This window comes from Setaria italica, chromosome IX (assembly GCF_000263155.2).
Source record: "Setaria italica strain Yugu1 chromosome IX, Setaria_italica_v2.0, whole genome shotgun sequence".
In the NCBI taxonomy this organism is placed as follows: Eukaryota; Viridiplantae; Streptophyta; class Magnoliopsida; order Poales; family Poaceae; genus Setaria; species Setaria italica.
In genome coordinates this window covers 35,181,999-35,197,090 of record NC_028458.1, presented here as the reverse complement: position 1 = coordinate 35,197,090, position 15,092 = coordinate 35,181,999, and the positions used below count along the sequence as shown (strand labels likewise).

General features: G+C 49.5%; 1 protein-coding gene and 1 long non-coding RNA gene across 2 annotated transcripts; one reads left to right on the top strand and one right to left on the bottom strand.

The window, feature by feature from the left end:
• Positions 1-4,903: 4,903 nt before the first annotated feature.
• On the bottom strand, positions 4,904-5,931 carry LOC111255748. The gene is made up of 2 exons (XR_002675660.1): positions 5,645-5,931; positions 4,904-5,388 (listed from the first exon to the last, which is right to left on the bottom strand). It is a non-coding gene; the product is annotated as an uncharacterized LOC111255748 (long non-coding RNA).
• A 595-nt stretch (positions 5,932-6,526) lies between these two features.
• LOC101784571 (caffeoylshikimate esterase) lies at positions 6,527-8,922 on the top strand. Its single transcript, XM_004983447.4, has 3 exons — positions 6,527-6,850; positions 6,924-7,583; positions 8,454-8,922. Exons 1-3 carry the CDS (start codon positions 6,779-6,781, stop codon positions 8,742-8,744), a joined length of 1,023 nt encoding a protein of 340 aa, XP_004983504.1. The 5' UTR covers positions 6,527-6,778; the 3' UTR covers positions 8,745-8,922.
• Positions 8,923-15,092: the final 6,170 nt, after the last annotated feature.

Here is a 15,092-nt window from a genome sequence, read left to right as displayed (position 1 = left end):
CCAACGTAGTCCACTTTTGGAATGGTCCAAGCAGAGGTTGCCGGCTTGGCCGGCGCCTCGCTTCCAGCATAGGAAAGCTAGGTCGAATGGGCGTCACAACCCTGGGGAGTCGTGGCACTCTAGGAGTGGAGGCGAAGGAGCGGTGGAGTGGCATCCAGAGAGGGCGAGGAGCCCTGAACATCTGTCCGGTGCTCTCACCCAACCTCCTTTCCTCTTTCGCATTCAGCATAGGAAAGCTGGGTCAAAAGAGGGAGGGGGACCATGCCCACCGGGGTACGTGGGCAACCTAGGCCCTATGTGGGGCTTGTCGGCCTTGGTGGAGCCCCTGCATTGCTTCCTCCTAGGGGCTTGTTGCCCGACTGGATGCCCGGCCAGCGCTGCCTACTCGCACCCTAGTGGGTTGCTCTGCTCCTTCGCCAGCTTGGCGTCCCCCACCTCTTCCAGATCTTCAGGAATTTCCTCCTAAGCTAGAAGATCAAGAAGTGGTTGGGGCACTGTAGGGGCCTTACTCTAAAGGTCCCGTTGATTACCTGCATTAGACCCTAGATCAGTAGCTGCTGCAGTTCTCATCACATATTAGTATCAAAACAATAAAAGATGCATAAAATCATAGAAAATAGGTTTCACCTTTACGTAGCAGAGAGTGGTGAAATTACCCATTCCACAAGCAAAATGAATTTAGAGCATCATAAGTCCTAACCCTGTACAAATGAAAGCAAGCCTGAGTACACTTATGAATGGTACTCAGCAAATCCTAGCGTTGAAATTATATTACGTGCAGCGGATAATCAAGGAAAGGGTATGAGGTTTGACTTTATCATTAAACCTATTTTATGCAAGGTGAGGTGACTTTTGCAAAAAAGGAGTAGGGATGGCAACCGGGTGGGTTCAGACCCGAAACCCACGGGTTTGAGACCCGGCGGGTGCAGGGGCAGGTCTGGTTTATCCCCCGCGGGGCTGCGGGTTTGGGGCCTCGAAACGGGTCGGAGCAGGCGTGGGTTTTGACTTACCCCGCGGGCACCCACAGGCCCCCGAAGTTAGGTCCAGCCAGTAGCCCAACATGAATACTCAACGTAAGGTTTTCAGCCCACGAAGCCAACGAGGCCGGCCCACAACACACCTAATGTTACATTCCAGCCAAAAACATATATAGTCCAGCCCAACATGGAAACCCTACCCGCAGTCCGCAAGCCTCTACCGCGCTGGCCCCTCCCTCTCTCCCTGCGCCGCCGGCTGCTCCTCCCTCTCTTCTCCGAGCCGTCGGCTGCTCCTCCCTCTCTTCACTGTGCCACCCGCCGCTCTTCCCTCTCTTCCCCAGCGCCGCCTAGCCCTCCGCTGCCGCACGCTGCCCAGCCCGAACCCTGCAGGCCGCGACTCCTTATCACCCAACCCGACACCACCCAGCTCTCCCTTGTCGCGCGCAACCCTTAACCAGCAGCGACGAAGAAGCACGATTCGGCTGCAGAAAGGCTCGATTCGAAAGCCAACGGTGGGGATGGAGGGCATGGCTCGACCACCGGCCAGGAGGAGGGTGTTGGTAGAGGTGAGGGGCAGCGGCGGTGCTGGCAGAGGTGAGGAGCTTGGGTTTCGAGGTCCCCATCGGGTTTCGGGGCCCTGCGAGGTTCGAGGGCGGGTGCACATTATCACCCAAAATGAGGTTCAGGGTTGGGTCGGGTTTTATTCTCAGGTTTCAAAAGTGGGTCCGCGGAAGCTCCACTCGACCCCAACCCGCCCTGTTGCCATTCCTAAAAAGGAGGAAAAGAAAGAATCACTTTTATTAAGTTGCTGGTCCTGGAGGGGGAATCTTACCTCCAATTTTCAAGTTTTAAAGAGCACCAGAGACCATTAGGGTCCTTCTAGGCTGGCTTACGCCTTATTCCAAAATTACTCTCTTGGGGCCTTGGCCCCATCTCACAATTTATAAACACATGAGCTTTGACTATGTGGGCCCCATCTCAAAATCAACGGGAGCTTTGACTATGTGGGCTCGTGACCATGAGCCTCGGCTATCTAGATAGATTTATGATTCTGCGCAGAGGTGTACACTTTACCCACATGTTCGATCAACCCATACCTTGATCATAGGTGGTACTGACCTACGAGATCCATACCCGCCTGCGTGTATCTCTAGATAGCATTCCCTAGGTCCATCCATGGATACACTAGAGTCTAAATAGGGGCGACTATCATCCGCTACGCGGATATGAACCCGGGAAAGTGTGCACAAAGCAAATAAATAGGGCCTTTGCCCTTAGGGTCTCTGAATCTCTCAGTCAACCTGTGCCGACAAGACCTGGGACTATGCGAAGGTCCTACTCTAGTATATTCATTGCCCACCATGGCCCCTGGGATGGATTACTAAGTTCAGCTAGCGGGATTCGAATCAAGGCCTCACATAAGTAGGTACTCCCGAAGGATATACCTTTTTGGCACATATGGTTGTCCGTATCACTAGAAAGACTTGCCTGTGAATCGATCATTATGTGATCGAAGTAAGCATTGAGACAGAATTCTCCTTCGAGGCTGCTCCTTTACTTCCTTGTCCTGTCCTTAATGGTTCTAACTCTTTAGTTGGTTCATTTTAGATTTATCTCAAAAACTCATGCATTTGGGGTTTTCCATAAAAACATCATGATTGTGATATTCCTAAGGAATTCTAGTCGTGACCGGGGTCATTAATAGGATTTTTGGCTAGAAACAACTTCAAGTCAAGGCAAGGGTGATAATAGAGGTGGGTTGCTCCTATGGTTTTAGAAATCATGCCAGTCAAGTTATTATCTTGGTGAGTTTTAATATTTATGATAAATATAGGATAAAAATATGATCAAGGAGTTGATGCCAGGACTTGCCTTCATCGAAGTTTCGTAGGTTGACCAGGGGCTCGGCTTCCCACCTTCTTGATCATCAACTTCTTGTCAGAGCCTGGTCAGGCTAGCGCTTCCACATGTTTTCTTGACGATCGGACCTTCAGCTTCACATCTTCTGGGACCTTGTTTTCTGGCCAGCGCATCCTTGGCTCAAATAAGAATACAAACAAGCAAACAATTCTAACAATCACTATCTAGCTTAAGGAAAATGAAAGGAAATGGATGATGGAGGTTTTGGGAATTATTCGATATTTAATGAATAATCCCTGGATTAAAAGGGATAATTCAATAATTACTTAGAAATGGATTTCTAAATAATTAATGGATTGGATGGTTGCATTTTTAAAAGAATTTCTAAGAAATTTACTAATGGATTTCCTAGGGTTCAGGATGGGTGGCATAATGTTTAGGTTTTGTTGATATCTAGAGTTTTGGTTAGGCATAATAACGGCTAGGCTGGGCCAGGGTTTGAAGTTTTAGTTGGGCAGCATCCCGACTAGGTTTTGGGATAGACTTTAGGTAGGATTGGGTGCTGGGGTGAGAATGGATTTCAAGGCTTAGGAAGCTTGCACGATGAGCTTAACTTTATCTTGGGGCCCTGCCCTACGGCGGGTGGAGCTCTAACAAGTTCCTATGGGTTTGGTTCGGGTGTTGCTTTGATGCTTGGTTTAGGACTTGAGAGCTCGCTCGACGGACATCACTTCGACCTGACTTGGTGCTAGGAGATAGCCACATAATGAACGGTGGAGTCGGGCAAGATCAAGTGGAATAGGAAGCTAGAGAGCTTGCACGACTGACTCTCTTTGACCTGATCCGATGCTAGGGGATAGTCACACAGTGTCAGGCGAAGCCGGGAAAGGTCAAGAGGATTGAAAATCGAGGCTAGAGCTTGCTCGACGAACTCACTTCGACCACTGGAGCGGAGCTCGGGCAAGGTGACCAACGATGGGCATGAAAACATGCTTGGATGGCCCTAAGATATTTTAGAATTTTTTCTAGGGTTTTTGGAATTGAAATGAATGAAAAAGCAATTTTTGGTATGCACTTAAGGGGTTTTTTCTATTATGTGTAAGGAGGACATTTTGGAAAAGGGCTTAAATGAGATGAATAATGAGAAAAGAATACGTGGATGGGTTTAGAATAATTCCTAGTATTTTTGGTGAATTTTAGGGACATATGTGAGATGCTCCTCATCTCACAAGTAGGTCTGGTAATTGATCGAAATCCGGCCCCAACCCTGCTTCAGCCCTCTAATCAAAATAGTTAGCCCAATTCTTATTCAACCCTTATATTTATTACTAGTGCTTGATCCAATTCGATCCTTTAAGAAACAACAAATTGATCTAGCCATGATCCTATATTTGCCCACAGGCCAATAGGATTTACACTAAAGCATAATGATCCATGGGCTCTAATTAGTACAAACAAGCAAGCAAAGAGGAGTATCCATGGGCTGCCAATAGAACAAGACAGCACACAGGCCATGTTTCTGTTGCTTCTCTGTATCTCTCTCTTCTAGCATGCAAATCACATGCCAGAGTTGCTGGGCGCAGCAACCAAACTGATTTCAGTTCTCTTTCTTTCTCCGTTGAACCGGCAAGCGAGCAAAGCTAAAGGAGTAGACAGGCAGACTGCATGAGTCCATATCTACTGGCCAAATTCTCTTTTCTACTAGTCACCAAACCACCACACAGATTACAGATAAGTGGCAGACACTAGCTTACAACAATGTGCAAATAAAGAAATTTAAAAATTACACCGACCAAACTTTTTCATACTACTGATAGCAGGACCATTCATATCAACCACTCCGAGTCACTATAGCAATAGAAACTGCATCATCCTTATCCGGAATAGCAACGGGTTCGGAGAGGTAAATAATGTATATACCAGTTAGTCAGGATAAAAAAGTCAAGACAAGCATGCATGAATGGATGCATCTAGATCAAGGAGTGCACAAGACAATCAGAAACATCCTAGGCACTAAAGAACTGAATGAAACTAGATGCATGTTGGTGTAGTGCAAATGAACCACAGAGAGGAAGCTATATCAATTTCCTGGCCGGTAGCAAATAGCAATCAAAACAGAACAAGCATATGTCACCAGATTTTGTTCAGAAGAAGATTTTAACTATATGTCACCATAGCTAGTTAAAAAACAGAACAAGCATATGTCAGCATCACTAAAGGCTACACTAAAGGCTGATTCTAAGGATACTGTGCTAACAGGAATAAAAAGAAAGTCTATAGCCATCAAAGACAAGATTGGATAAGCATTAGAATTCTTCTTCCACCATGCAAGAACATTGAAGTGCTCATCTGAACTCACAAGAACTCTAGGATCCTCCAGGTAAATATCCAGCTCTGACCATTCTTAACGGGCCTCCGAGCTATGGCAGAAAACAACACAAGTCCAGTATTGTTGAGATTACAGTAACCTTGCCGAGAATGTTGTTGGGGAATTGCCTAACGGAGAGCACGTCAGCAATGATAGTGTGGACGAGTATCAACCGCTTTGTGGCTGCACTACAAAGTAGAAGCATCAAAATGCTGTCATAACATGCTCAGTCACCAAGGCACTCGATAATCTCAAGTACTTTAAAAATTTCAGATGTAATCTCGGAGGAACACGTGCTACTGGCTCCAAGAATAGAAGATGCAACACATGACGAAAGCGAGCATATAATTCGTATGCGTATTACAGCACCACGTCAACTCATTCTTTACCAAACACAAGAATCGGACACAACATGGAGAGTCAAGAAAGATGTGATCACCGGAGACAACTCGTTGTCGCGGGGATTTCTTGGAGATGAGCACCGCACTGCCCCGTCGCAGCTCTAGAGGGGATCTCTGCCCCTTCTCACCGGATCTTGGAGATGAGCATCGCGTCGGCCCCTCGCAGCGCTGCACCGGATCTTGGAGTCACAGCGCAGCCGCCACCGCCGCCGCTGCTGTCTCGCAGTCGCAATGCAGCGATTATGTTTCTAGAACTTGCAGAGATTTTGTTGATGATGACGCGCTAGGCCTGGTAACGCATCGTTATTTCCGTCTCGCAGTCACCCTCACCTCTCAACCCATGTGCGCCCTCGAGAGGATAACATTAAGGCCTTATCTGATCCGCGGGCCAGCCCTATCACTCACGATCCACATGTTGGGCTCGAGCCACAGCTAGAATCTAGTCCTTTTAACAAACAGTCCAATTCGATTCGGCCCTTAGTCCATATAGAATCCGTAAATCACAGCCCATGAGTTTGGAGGCCCTTACGGCCCTTGGGTATACAAGGCCGTTACCAGGCCTACTCACAAGTCACCGTCAGGGACGTTACCAGACCTACTCACAAGTCACCGTCAGGGACGTTGTTAAGTCTTAGCTAATAAAATATGTGTACAGGTTGGTTTCTCTAAAAAAGTCCATCAGGAAGTTAGTTAACGAAAACAACATCCTGTCCCCTTCATCGGCTGATGGAGACCCATTATTCATCAATTCAAGTCACTTGTTTGAATGTTGTGCCCGCGCATGTCGTGCTTGACTGAATGAATGGATGGATGAGCTATCTTTATTTATCTATAATAATAAGCTGGGTTTGAATTTTCGAGTGAAAAAGATCTGGTTTATTTTGAATCAAGCGTGAATATATCCATATCCCTCCGTGTCTAGATTTCCTGGCTCATTCCTTCATTATCTCTAGTGTAGTCAACTCCCCTGTCCTCTCTCTCTACGATTGCCTATCCCTGCCGGCCTTGCTAGCAGTTGAATAGATCGATCGAGTTGAATATATATTCTATCGCCCTCTTGTCCGTCGTTGACCGGGCCAATTCAACATTCAACTCGTTCCGGTGGTTCAATTCCCCGCGGGCCGCAGCGTTTCTCCATCTCGATCTCTGTGTCTGTTCTCTGCCTCCGCGCGATGAGCAGCAGCAACGGCGGCCGGCGAGATGATGGCGGCGAGGACGACGTCCTGGACCACGAGTACCAAGAGGTATGATGGAGTTGCTTATGTCCATGGATCACGGATCTACATACCCATGGATCGATCTATTCCTTTGTCGCAGGAGTACGTGAGGAACTCGCGGGGGATGAGCCTCTTCGCCTGCAGATGGCTGCCTGGGAAGAGGAGGAATAAGCAGCAGGGTCCCAAGGCGCTCGTTTTCCTCTGCCATGGCTACGCCGTTGAGTGCGGCGTGACGATGCGCGGCACCGGCGAGCGCCTGGCCCGTGCCGGGTACGCCGTGTACGGCCTCGACTACGAGGGCCACGGCCGCTCCGACGGCCTGCAGGGCTACGTCCCAGACTTCAAGGCCCTCGTCCAGGACTGCGACGACCACTTCACCTCCGTCGTCCGCTCCCACGGCGCCACCGTCAGGCACCGCTTCCTGCTCGGCGAGTCCATGGGCGGCGCCGTCGCTCTCCTCCTCCACCGCGCGCGCCCCGACTTCTGGACGGGCGCCGTGCTCGTGGCGCCCATGTGCAAGATCGCCGACGACATGCGGCCTCACCCCGTGGTCGTCAACATCCTCAGGGCCATGACCTCCATCATACCCACCTGGAAGATCGTGCCCACCAACGACGTCATCGACGCCGCATACAGGACGCAGGAGAAGAGGGACGAGATCAGGGGCAACCCCTACTGCTACAAGGACAAGCCGCGCCTCAAGACCGCATTCGAGCTGCTCAAGGTCAGCTTGGATGTGGAGGCAAACCTCCTGCACCAGGTGGGTTTCCCTTCCTCTCAATCCATCTATCGCAATTAATTGGATTTATTATTAAGTGGTTCGGTCAACAAGAGCCACGTGATCGATATGATTATGGAGATCAGTACTGATAATTAGTAAGGAACGTCACTGTCCAATTACTAGCTCTCTTGTTTGACCAACACCATGATCAGGGAGTACATACACTGATAGTGAACATCACTGATGATGACAAAGGAAAAATCTAGCTAGTAACATCAACCTAGCCATATGATCATTGCTGATCTGAGTGTGCAAAGAATATCATTGCCAGTGTAAGCAAGGTTTGCGCACGGGATAATTGTAGATTGATTATGCAGCGAGGGTACAGGGTACAATCATATATAGGCAAGGATTATATCCTAGCTAGGTTTGGTTTATAGAAATTAATATGACTAAGGTGGAGACGATCCTTTCCTAATCACCAACCACACTACAGTGTGGCAATATTCCAGCCTAATGCAAAGGCTCATCTCACGCCTAACATTAGCATAGCAGCCTAACATATCCTTTTGCAATCCTAGTCTTGCATATTTGCAAACTCTAACGAACCTATGAGTTTTTTAGACAGAATACCACTTTCATCAGAACATCATTGCCACTGATAGATAGAACAGTCTGACTGCGTGCATTTGATTTTTTTTTTATTGGCTAACTTAATTGATGTACAGGTTGATGCTATTCCAATTGGGTTTTAGTATCTGTACCGTAGTGGTTCTCTATTTAATTACCCGGCCGTGTGCTACAGTTCACGGGAAGTCAGAAACGGCTCGTTCCGAGCGATGATAGGACCAGCAAGAGATGGTACCGCTGAGATAAGAATGCATATGATGACCATTCGATGTTTTGTAGGTGTCATTGCCGTTCCTGATCGTACACGGCGGGGCGGACAAGGTGACGGACCCTTCCGTGAGCGAGTTGCTGTATCGATCGGCGGCGAGCCAGGACAAGACGCTCAAGCTCTACCCAGGCATGTGGCATGCCCTCACCTCCGGTGAGTCGCCCAACAACATCCGGACAGTTTTCCAAGACATCATTGCTTGGCTGGACCACAGATCCTATAGAACGACGTCGTCGATGGAGGAGGTGGAGCTGAAGGCTAGACATGACGACCAACATCACCAGCAGCATGGCAACAAGTAGCTGCTATATACATATATATACGTGTATAGAATCCAATGGAAGAGTTCAAATTAAATGAGATGCAGAGAACCATTATTTTGTGGATACATGTATATCACTGTCAGTGATACCAGCTTTGCAACAGAATAATTAAAAGATGACATTCGATGAAATCCATCAAATGTGTTATACATTAACATTTGACACTCCAACCTGATCTTGTGTATGGATTAATTCAGTAATCTAGCTACCTCCTTTCTACAATCAAATGAAAGCTTGCTCCAATATGATGGAAATAATTCGCCCGGAAAGAAGGAAAAAGGAAGAAATGTGTAATACAACACAAGCATGAAGTTAGAACAGAGGAGGCTCGGCCAAGTTTTATAGGAGCAGAGCAGTACATTAGTCGAACTGTTGGCCAAACTCGAGTTGGAGATTGACTTCTAGATGCTGCAAGGACTGGCCCCTTGGCACGTAATGGTTAATATTGGACTAACAAACACATAACAAAACACTTCATATGGTCCATTTAGCAAATTAAAGCTTCAACTCTCAACTCTTTCTTTCTAAGGTTTGGGTGGGAAACATGATTTGAAACAACGCTGCATCAGCAGAAAATCTCTCCGCGTCGTTCTCCTCCCGAGGGCCCACCCTCTCCCTCACCTCGCCACCGCCTTAGCAGGGCACCGGAAGCCCATGTGTCTGCTAGGATGGCGGCGGCGGGGTTTCTCTCACTGACTCTACACCCCTTCTTGCCGGGGCCGTGATGCTGGTGGCCATAGCGGTGGTGGCCTCTGCTTGGGCGGAGGTTGTAGATCCAGCCCTTGCGTGGTCAGATCCAAGACTCCTCAGGCCGGATCTGCACCGGTGGTGCTCGCCAGTGGAGCAGGCGCCCATGGGTGGGGGCGAGCCCAGGTGCGGCACGGCATGGCCCACGTTGGAGGAGCATGCAAGGGGTCGACTACGACGGTCATGGCGGCGGTGCGGCTGGAGCGCTGCGAGGCGAGCAGCAACCCAGCGGAGGTGGGGCATGGCCACGGTGGCACCCCGACCTGCTCGGGGTGGGAGGACTACGTGGCGGCCACATGCAGGAACAATGTCCCTGCACGGATCTGCAGCACGGCCGCTGGTATGGCTGGTCGTGGTGGTACGGCGGGAGCAACTGGTGATGGTGGGCGCCTTGCTTGCAAACATTGGCACGCGGCTTTGCTTGGCTTTGGGCAGGCTATTGCGTGTAGCTGTGGAGGGCGGCCGTGAGCGAGCAGGACATGCGTCCGTGCGAGCTGTGCCGTGCAGCCATGTGCTACTGCGACTAACCAAAGCTGCCTCGTCGTCGGTGTGGTGGCTGCTAGTTGGTGATGCAGGCAGCGTCTATGGCGACTAGCGAGCGTAGGTTCATCGTGTGGTTGTGAGAGATGACATCACCAAGGAGATGGAGTCCGGTGCATCGATGGCGTGGCGATGTCTTCAGGTTGTGACATGTGTGTCGGTCAGGCTACTTGCAGCGGAACGCGGCGGTTGGCCGGCTAATGTGGTGTAGGACAACATCGGAAGATGGTGCTTGCAACAATGACAACGTGTTGGCAACACAACTTGCAGCGGCCTGCGGTGATTAGCCCGGCATGGCTGGGGGGTACTTTGGCATGGGACATCATCGAGAGACGGTGCAAGTGGAAATGATGGTTTGTTGACATGATGGTGGTGACCATGTGCTTGAGGTAGACAAAAGAAGTAGCTAAACCAGTATCTCTAGAGGCTTCTGGTGAATGTGCTTGTGGTGCAATTGAAGATTTCAGTGGTGACTTAGCAGAAGGAGACGGAGCTTAGGGTTGTGGGGCGGTGCTGCGTTACCCTTTGATGATGATACATAAGACTGATCCGTGATGTAAAGTCCAATGGCGGGCGTGGTGAGGCTCCCACGCACTATGTTTCTTTCAAGGCAACGAGATTGAGGTGAGGAGTCCGGCGGTGGATGTGGCTGTAACGACCTTGGTTTAATCAGCCGAGTTAATCTCAAGACAAATCCCAAATCAGCAGTTTCCATCAGCACGACCCTTGAAAACCCAACAAACACGCACCAACCCCGCAACCGGCCGCTCTTTTCTAAGTCCCGAAACCAGTGTTCCTCCAAATCTTGGAGCTGTGGGAGAGCCAGAGACTGAATGGTGGACCCAAAGCCAAATCCCACGGATCTCTTGAGTTAGACACGCCAGAGCCTGCGTGCGCCCCGCTTCAGAGCTTCTCCGCCGCGTGGCTCAACCTCCCTGACGAGCGCTGCCTCGCCCAGTCGCCGGCCGTGACAAGATAGATCAGCACGCCTCCTTCCTAATCCCGCGTGATAGCCCCTGCAGTCCTTTCCACCTCGCCTCGTCTCGCTCGCACCCTCACCGGCCGCGCCAAGGCGCCCTGTCGCCGCCGCGACAGAGGATTTGCCGCTGCCGCGCTAGACCGCCTTGCATCCCGCACCCATCATCTCGCCCGGATCCCCGCCCGCTCGCCCCGATGCCTTCCGGCTTTTCCGTCTCCCCCACAGTCACGTCGCCCATGCGCACGCTCCACGACGATACCACCTTCGCCAACCATGGCTCCGGCAGAGACAACTCCTTTTTTCCGCTGATTTGCGCTTGCTAGCATCGCCGCTTGCCCTGTCACCTCGTCTGCTGCGACCTCGCTTGCAGTGCCTTCCTTCCTTCCTGTCACACGCCAGTCGAGCCGCCACATCCAATCCGCCGCTTGACGCGACCAGACCTGTGCTCGCCCTCGCCAACTCTTCATCCCGGCAAAAATCGCGCCTGCACCGGCTTTGTCTCCAGTGCCCAATGGCCAAGGACCCTGTTCTCGAAGCTCCGTTTCGCCGGCCAATGGAGGCGCCACCCAATCGCCGCCACGGCAGAGCACTCCATCCTTTTCGACCTGATCTTCGCGCTGCTCGAACCCTCTCTCTTCCGCGCAGCTATAAAAGGGAATACCAGAGCCCCTACCGGAGTTTACTTCGCCATCGCTGCCTCGCCGCACCTTACTCTGCTCGCACTTGAGCGCTGCTGCTTAAGCTCTTAAAGAACTTCCCCTCTCCACTCGAACCCACTTTTCCCAACGCACCAGCCACCTGTTTCCTCCGCACGGTGCTAGAGCTTGCTTGTTGTCCACAAGAAGCACCGGCACCGCTGGAGCACCTCGAACCTCGCCGCCGACCAAGCCTTAGCGCCTTAGTCCTTCCGTCTAAGTCTGTTCCTTCCCGACCCCAAGACTTCACCAGTAGGCCTAAGGGTAAGCTGCTGACCCCTTTCCGGTTCGCCTGACCCCTTTTTCCGTCTCGCCCGACCCTGTCTGTTTCGCCGACCCTTGTCCGCCTCGCCCGAGGGCTCGGCTGTATCTTTTTCTTTGACCCGAGGGTATCTATGTAAAATTTCAGGGACTTCTTTGTGTTAAGTCTGAGGATCCCAATACAGTTATTCCTTAGGTCTGAGGGTAAGATTATAAGTTTATCCCAACCCGACCCTTTTGTCCTGTTCTCCATCAACTGAAGCTTGGACTTCCATACCTTTTCCTGCAACTTTGCTACAAGTTCTGAGCTAAAGCGTGCAAGTGTTGTTGAAATAACCGACTAAATATTTAACCCTTGCATTTGCATTTCCGTGTAGAACTAAATCTCGCCGACGGCACCTACGAGCTGCATCCGGTGCCAGAAGACGGAGCAGTAGCTGAGCTGCCGACCGTAGGAGCTGAAGCAGAACCCGCAGAAGACCAGTTTGCCTCCACCGCATTCGAAGGCAAGCCCCTGAGCATGACCCAACTTTCTAAACTTGCACATGCCTTCCTTCGTACGTATATGCATTTACGTTATAGGAGTTGTTTGAAACCATAGATGCATGACTTAGTTCCCTTGATTTGAATACTAGTCTGATAAGTCCGAGTAGTTGCAATGCTTAATAGGACTCGGTAAAAGTCGAGTGATTTCCTATCACTCGCGAGTTATAGGAGTTGATTGTTCTCCTTCTGGTTACAACTATAAGGACGGTGGACGGGGCAGGGCCTGGTAAACTCTTTTGGTGGTCGGTAGATTGCCCCGTCTGTCTATAAGAAGTTGCTTAAGGTCGGAAAGTGTTGGTGTTCATGATCAAGTGTTTGAAAGTACTAATCTCATACCTAGTATGGGATGGGGAAGCCTAGTACCTGATTGAACTAGGGCGTGGCTTATACCCCTGCTGTCCCTGGAACGAGGTTCCCATGGTGCATCATGTGGGTGCAAGTGTGACCACGGTACGACAAGAGGTCGGGACTGTGGAGCATTGCATGCCAAGGGAAGTTTGGACCTGACACGTGCCTGGGAATTGATGGGGACGGCCGACACAGGAAGCGACCCCTTTGTGGTGCGCGGATGTCGTGAGATTAGGTTCGTCATGCATGGTTAAGGAACTCGAATCGATTCGTCTGCCTCTCACAGTTTGAGACTGCTTGATCGCTATGCTACACTGAGTAAAGATGGAACAGGATGATGATATGAACTTGATGTCTGAGTTATATACACATATTGTGTGGAAACTATGTTTGCTTAGCATAGTTGCAAAATATAGACTGGTTAATGAACTTAGAATCTGAGCTAAAACATTAAAAGTAAGGACCTACTGTAGTCGCTTTTGGCAAAACAAATCCCTCAGCCAAAGAGCCTTGCATGTCTAGAAGTTGGTGGAGTAGTTTTTCCACCGGTCGGTTAAGTCTTGTTGAGCTTAGAAGCTCAGCCTTGTTGTGGCATCTCTTTTCAGGTGAAGTTGAAGCTTCTGAGTGCGCTGTTGCTGGCACTTGGCTTCCCCAGCTTCCTCCTGGGTGGACGATCGAGTGGGATCCTTCCTCGAACGGTGAGGAGAGGGATCATTGATATCCTGATCAGCCTCATCAGGGACATCTGACCCCGGCGCTAGCTTCCGCTATTTTATCTTTTCGTTGCTTTTGAATCCTGTAAAACTCCGATTTTCGAACCGTGTGTAATAAATTGTTGAACTTATTTAATTTGGTTGATCTGTTGTATTCTCTGGAAACACTCACCTTCGTGTGAGCTATGCTAACTCGGTCCTGTCTAAGTGGTTTTATCGGATGAAATCCGACGGATCGTCAAGTTAACTTGGTTAAGGCATGGAATTCGCGTGTTAGGCGACTTGACCGTGCTTTAGCTAAGTTAATCCGAGGAGCTCCGCCACAGCGGCAAAGCCCTCCCACTTTGTGTTTTCGTGGTGGCGATTGTGAGACAGCCTTGAGTGGTCCGAATCGGATGGATGCTTTGGTCAATTTGGGAGTGCGATGTTGCAACGACACTATGGCTATGGTTCCCGCATGGCGGTGACCTCTCTTGACACGCTGCAGTCTAATTCTCCTTCGATTTCTGATGTCGTGAAGCCATGTCTGGGGTTTCGATGACTACATGTGTGTGACCTGTGGACAAGGATGATCTGGTGCTATGGTGGTGATTGGCTTTGCATAGCAACAACCATCTTGGCGAGCGGGCTGTTGTTGTGGTTATATGGGAGGTACTCCGTCTTTGGTGTTTGATCTTTCGATACAAAAGCTCGACTTGTTGCGACGGCCGGCGATGATAGAGTTGTGGAGTCTTGAGTCTTCTAGTGTTGTGGGTTAGAGTTGTTTTTATTTTTTCTATTCCTGATTTAGTCTCCTATGACTGTATTCTTATAACTCTTCTTTATCAATGAAATTAGCACAATCTTGTGCCTGTTTGTTAAAAAAAAGGAAACATGATTTGATGGAGGTGCATCATCAGTAGGCGACTTGAGAATGGTGGTCTGCTGTGGCCTAAACAACAGGCATCCAAACAAGGATTGAGAATGCTCATCATGCTCACGTGTTGCCAAATCGGGAAGGAGAAGCCTTTACTTGTGTTGACGTAGAAGGTAAAGGGCCGCAATTGAGCTGCATAATTAAGGGATGATGTTTTTTCGATGTATCACAGCTGGTTTTATTTGACTTAGGCAGTGATATAAGCTGCTTGGAAGAACAGTTTCTGTAAGTAACGCTTTGTAAAACTCCTGCCGCTCCTTTTATAATGAACGTGACGGGCAGCTCTCTTGCCGGTTTTATTTATTATAAAAGGATGCTCCTCGCCATCACTTGGTAGAGCTTCGGCAAAACGTCAAGAATTTCTCCTCCCTTTCATATGCACCAGCGGCCACTCCACAAACGCGGTTGGAGGGTCTTGAATTTTGGATATTTAGTCAAATTAACTCTATGTTAATATCCCAAAATGCAACTCGACAGAATAAATTTCTAGCACCAAGTTCACATTTGGAATCACATTCAAATATGGACTTAATTCAGATCAGTTTTAATTTTAAAAATTCAACCGGGACAAATGAAATTTTC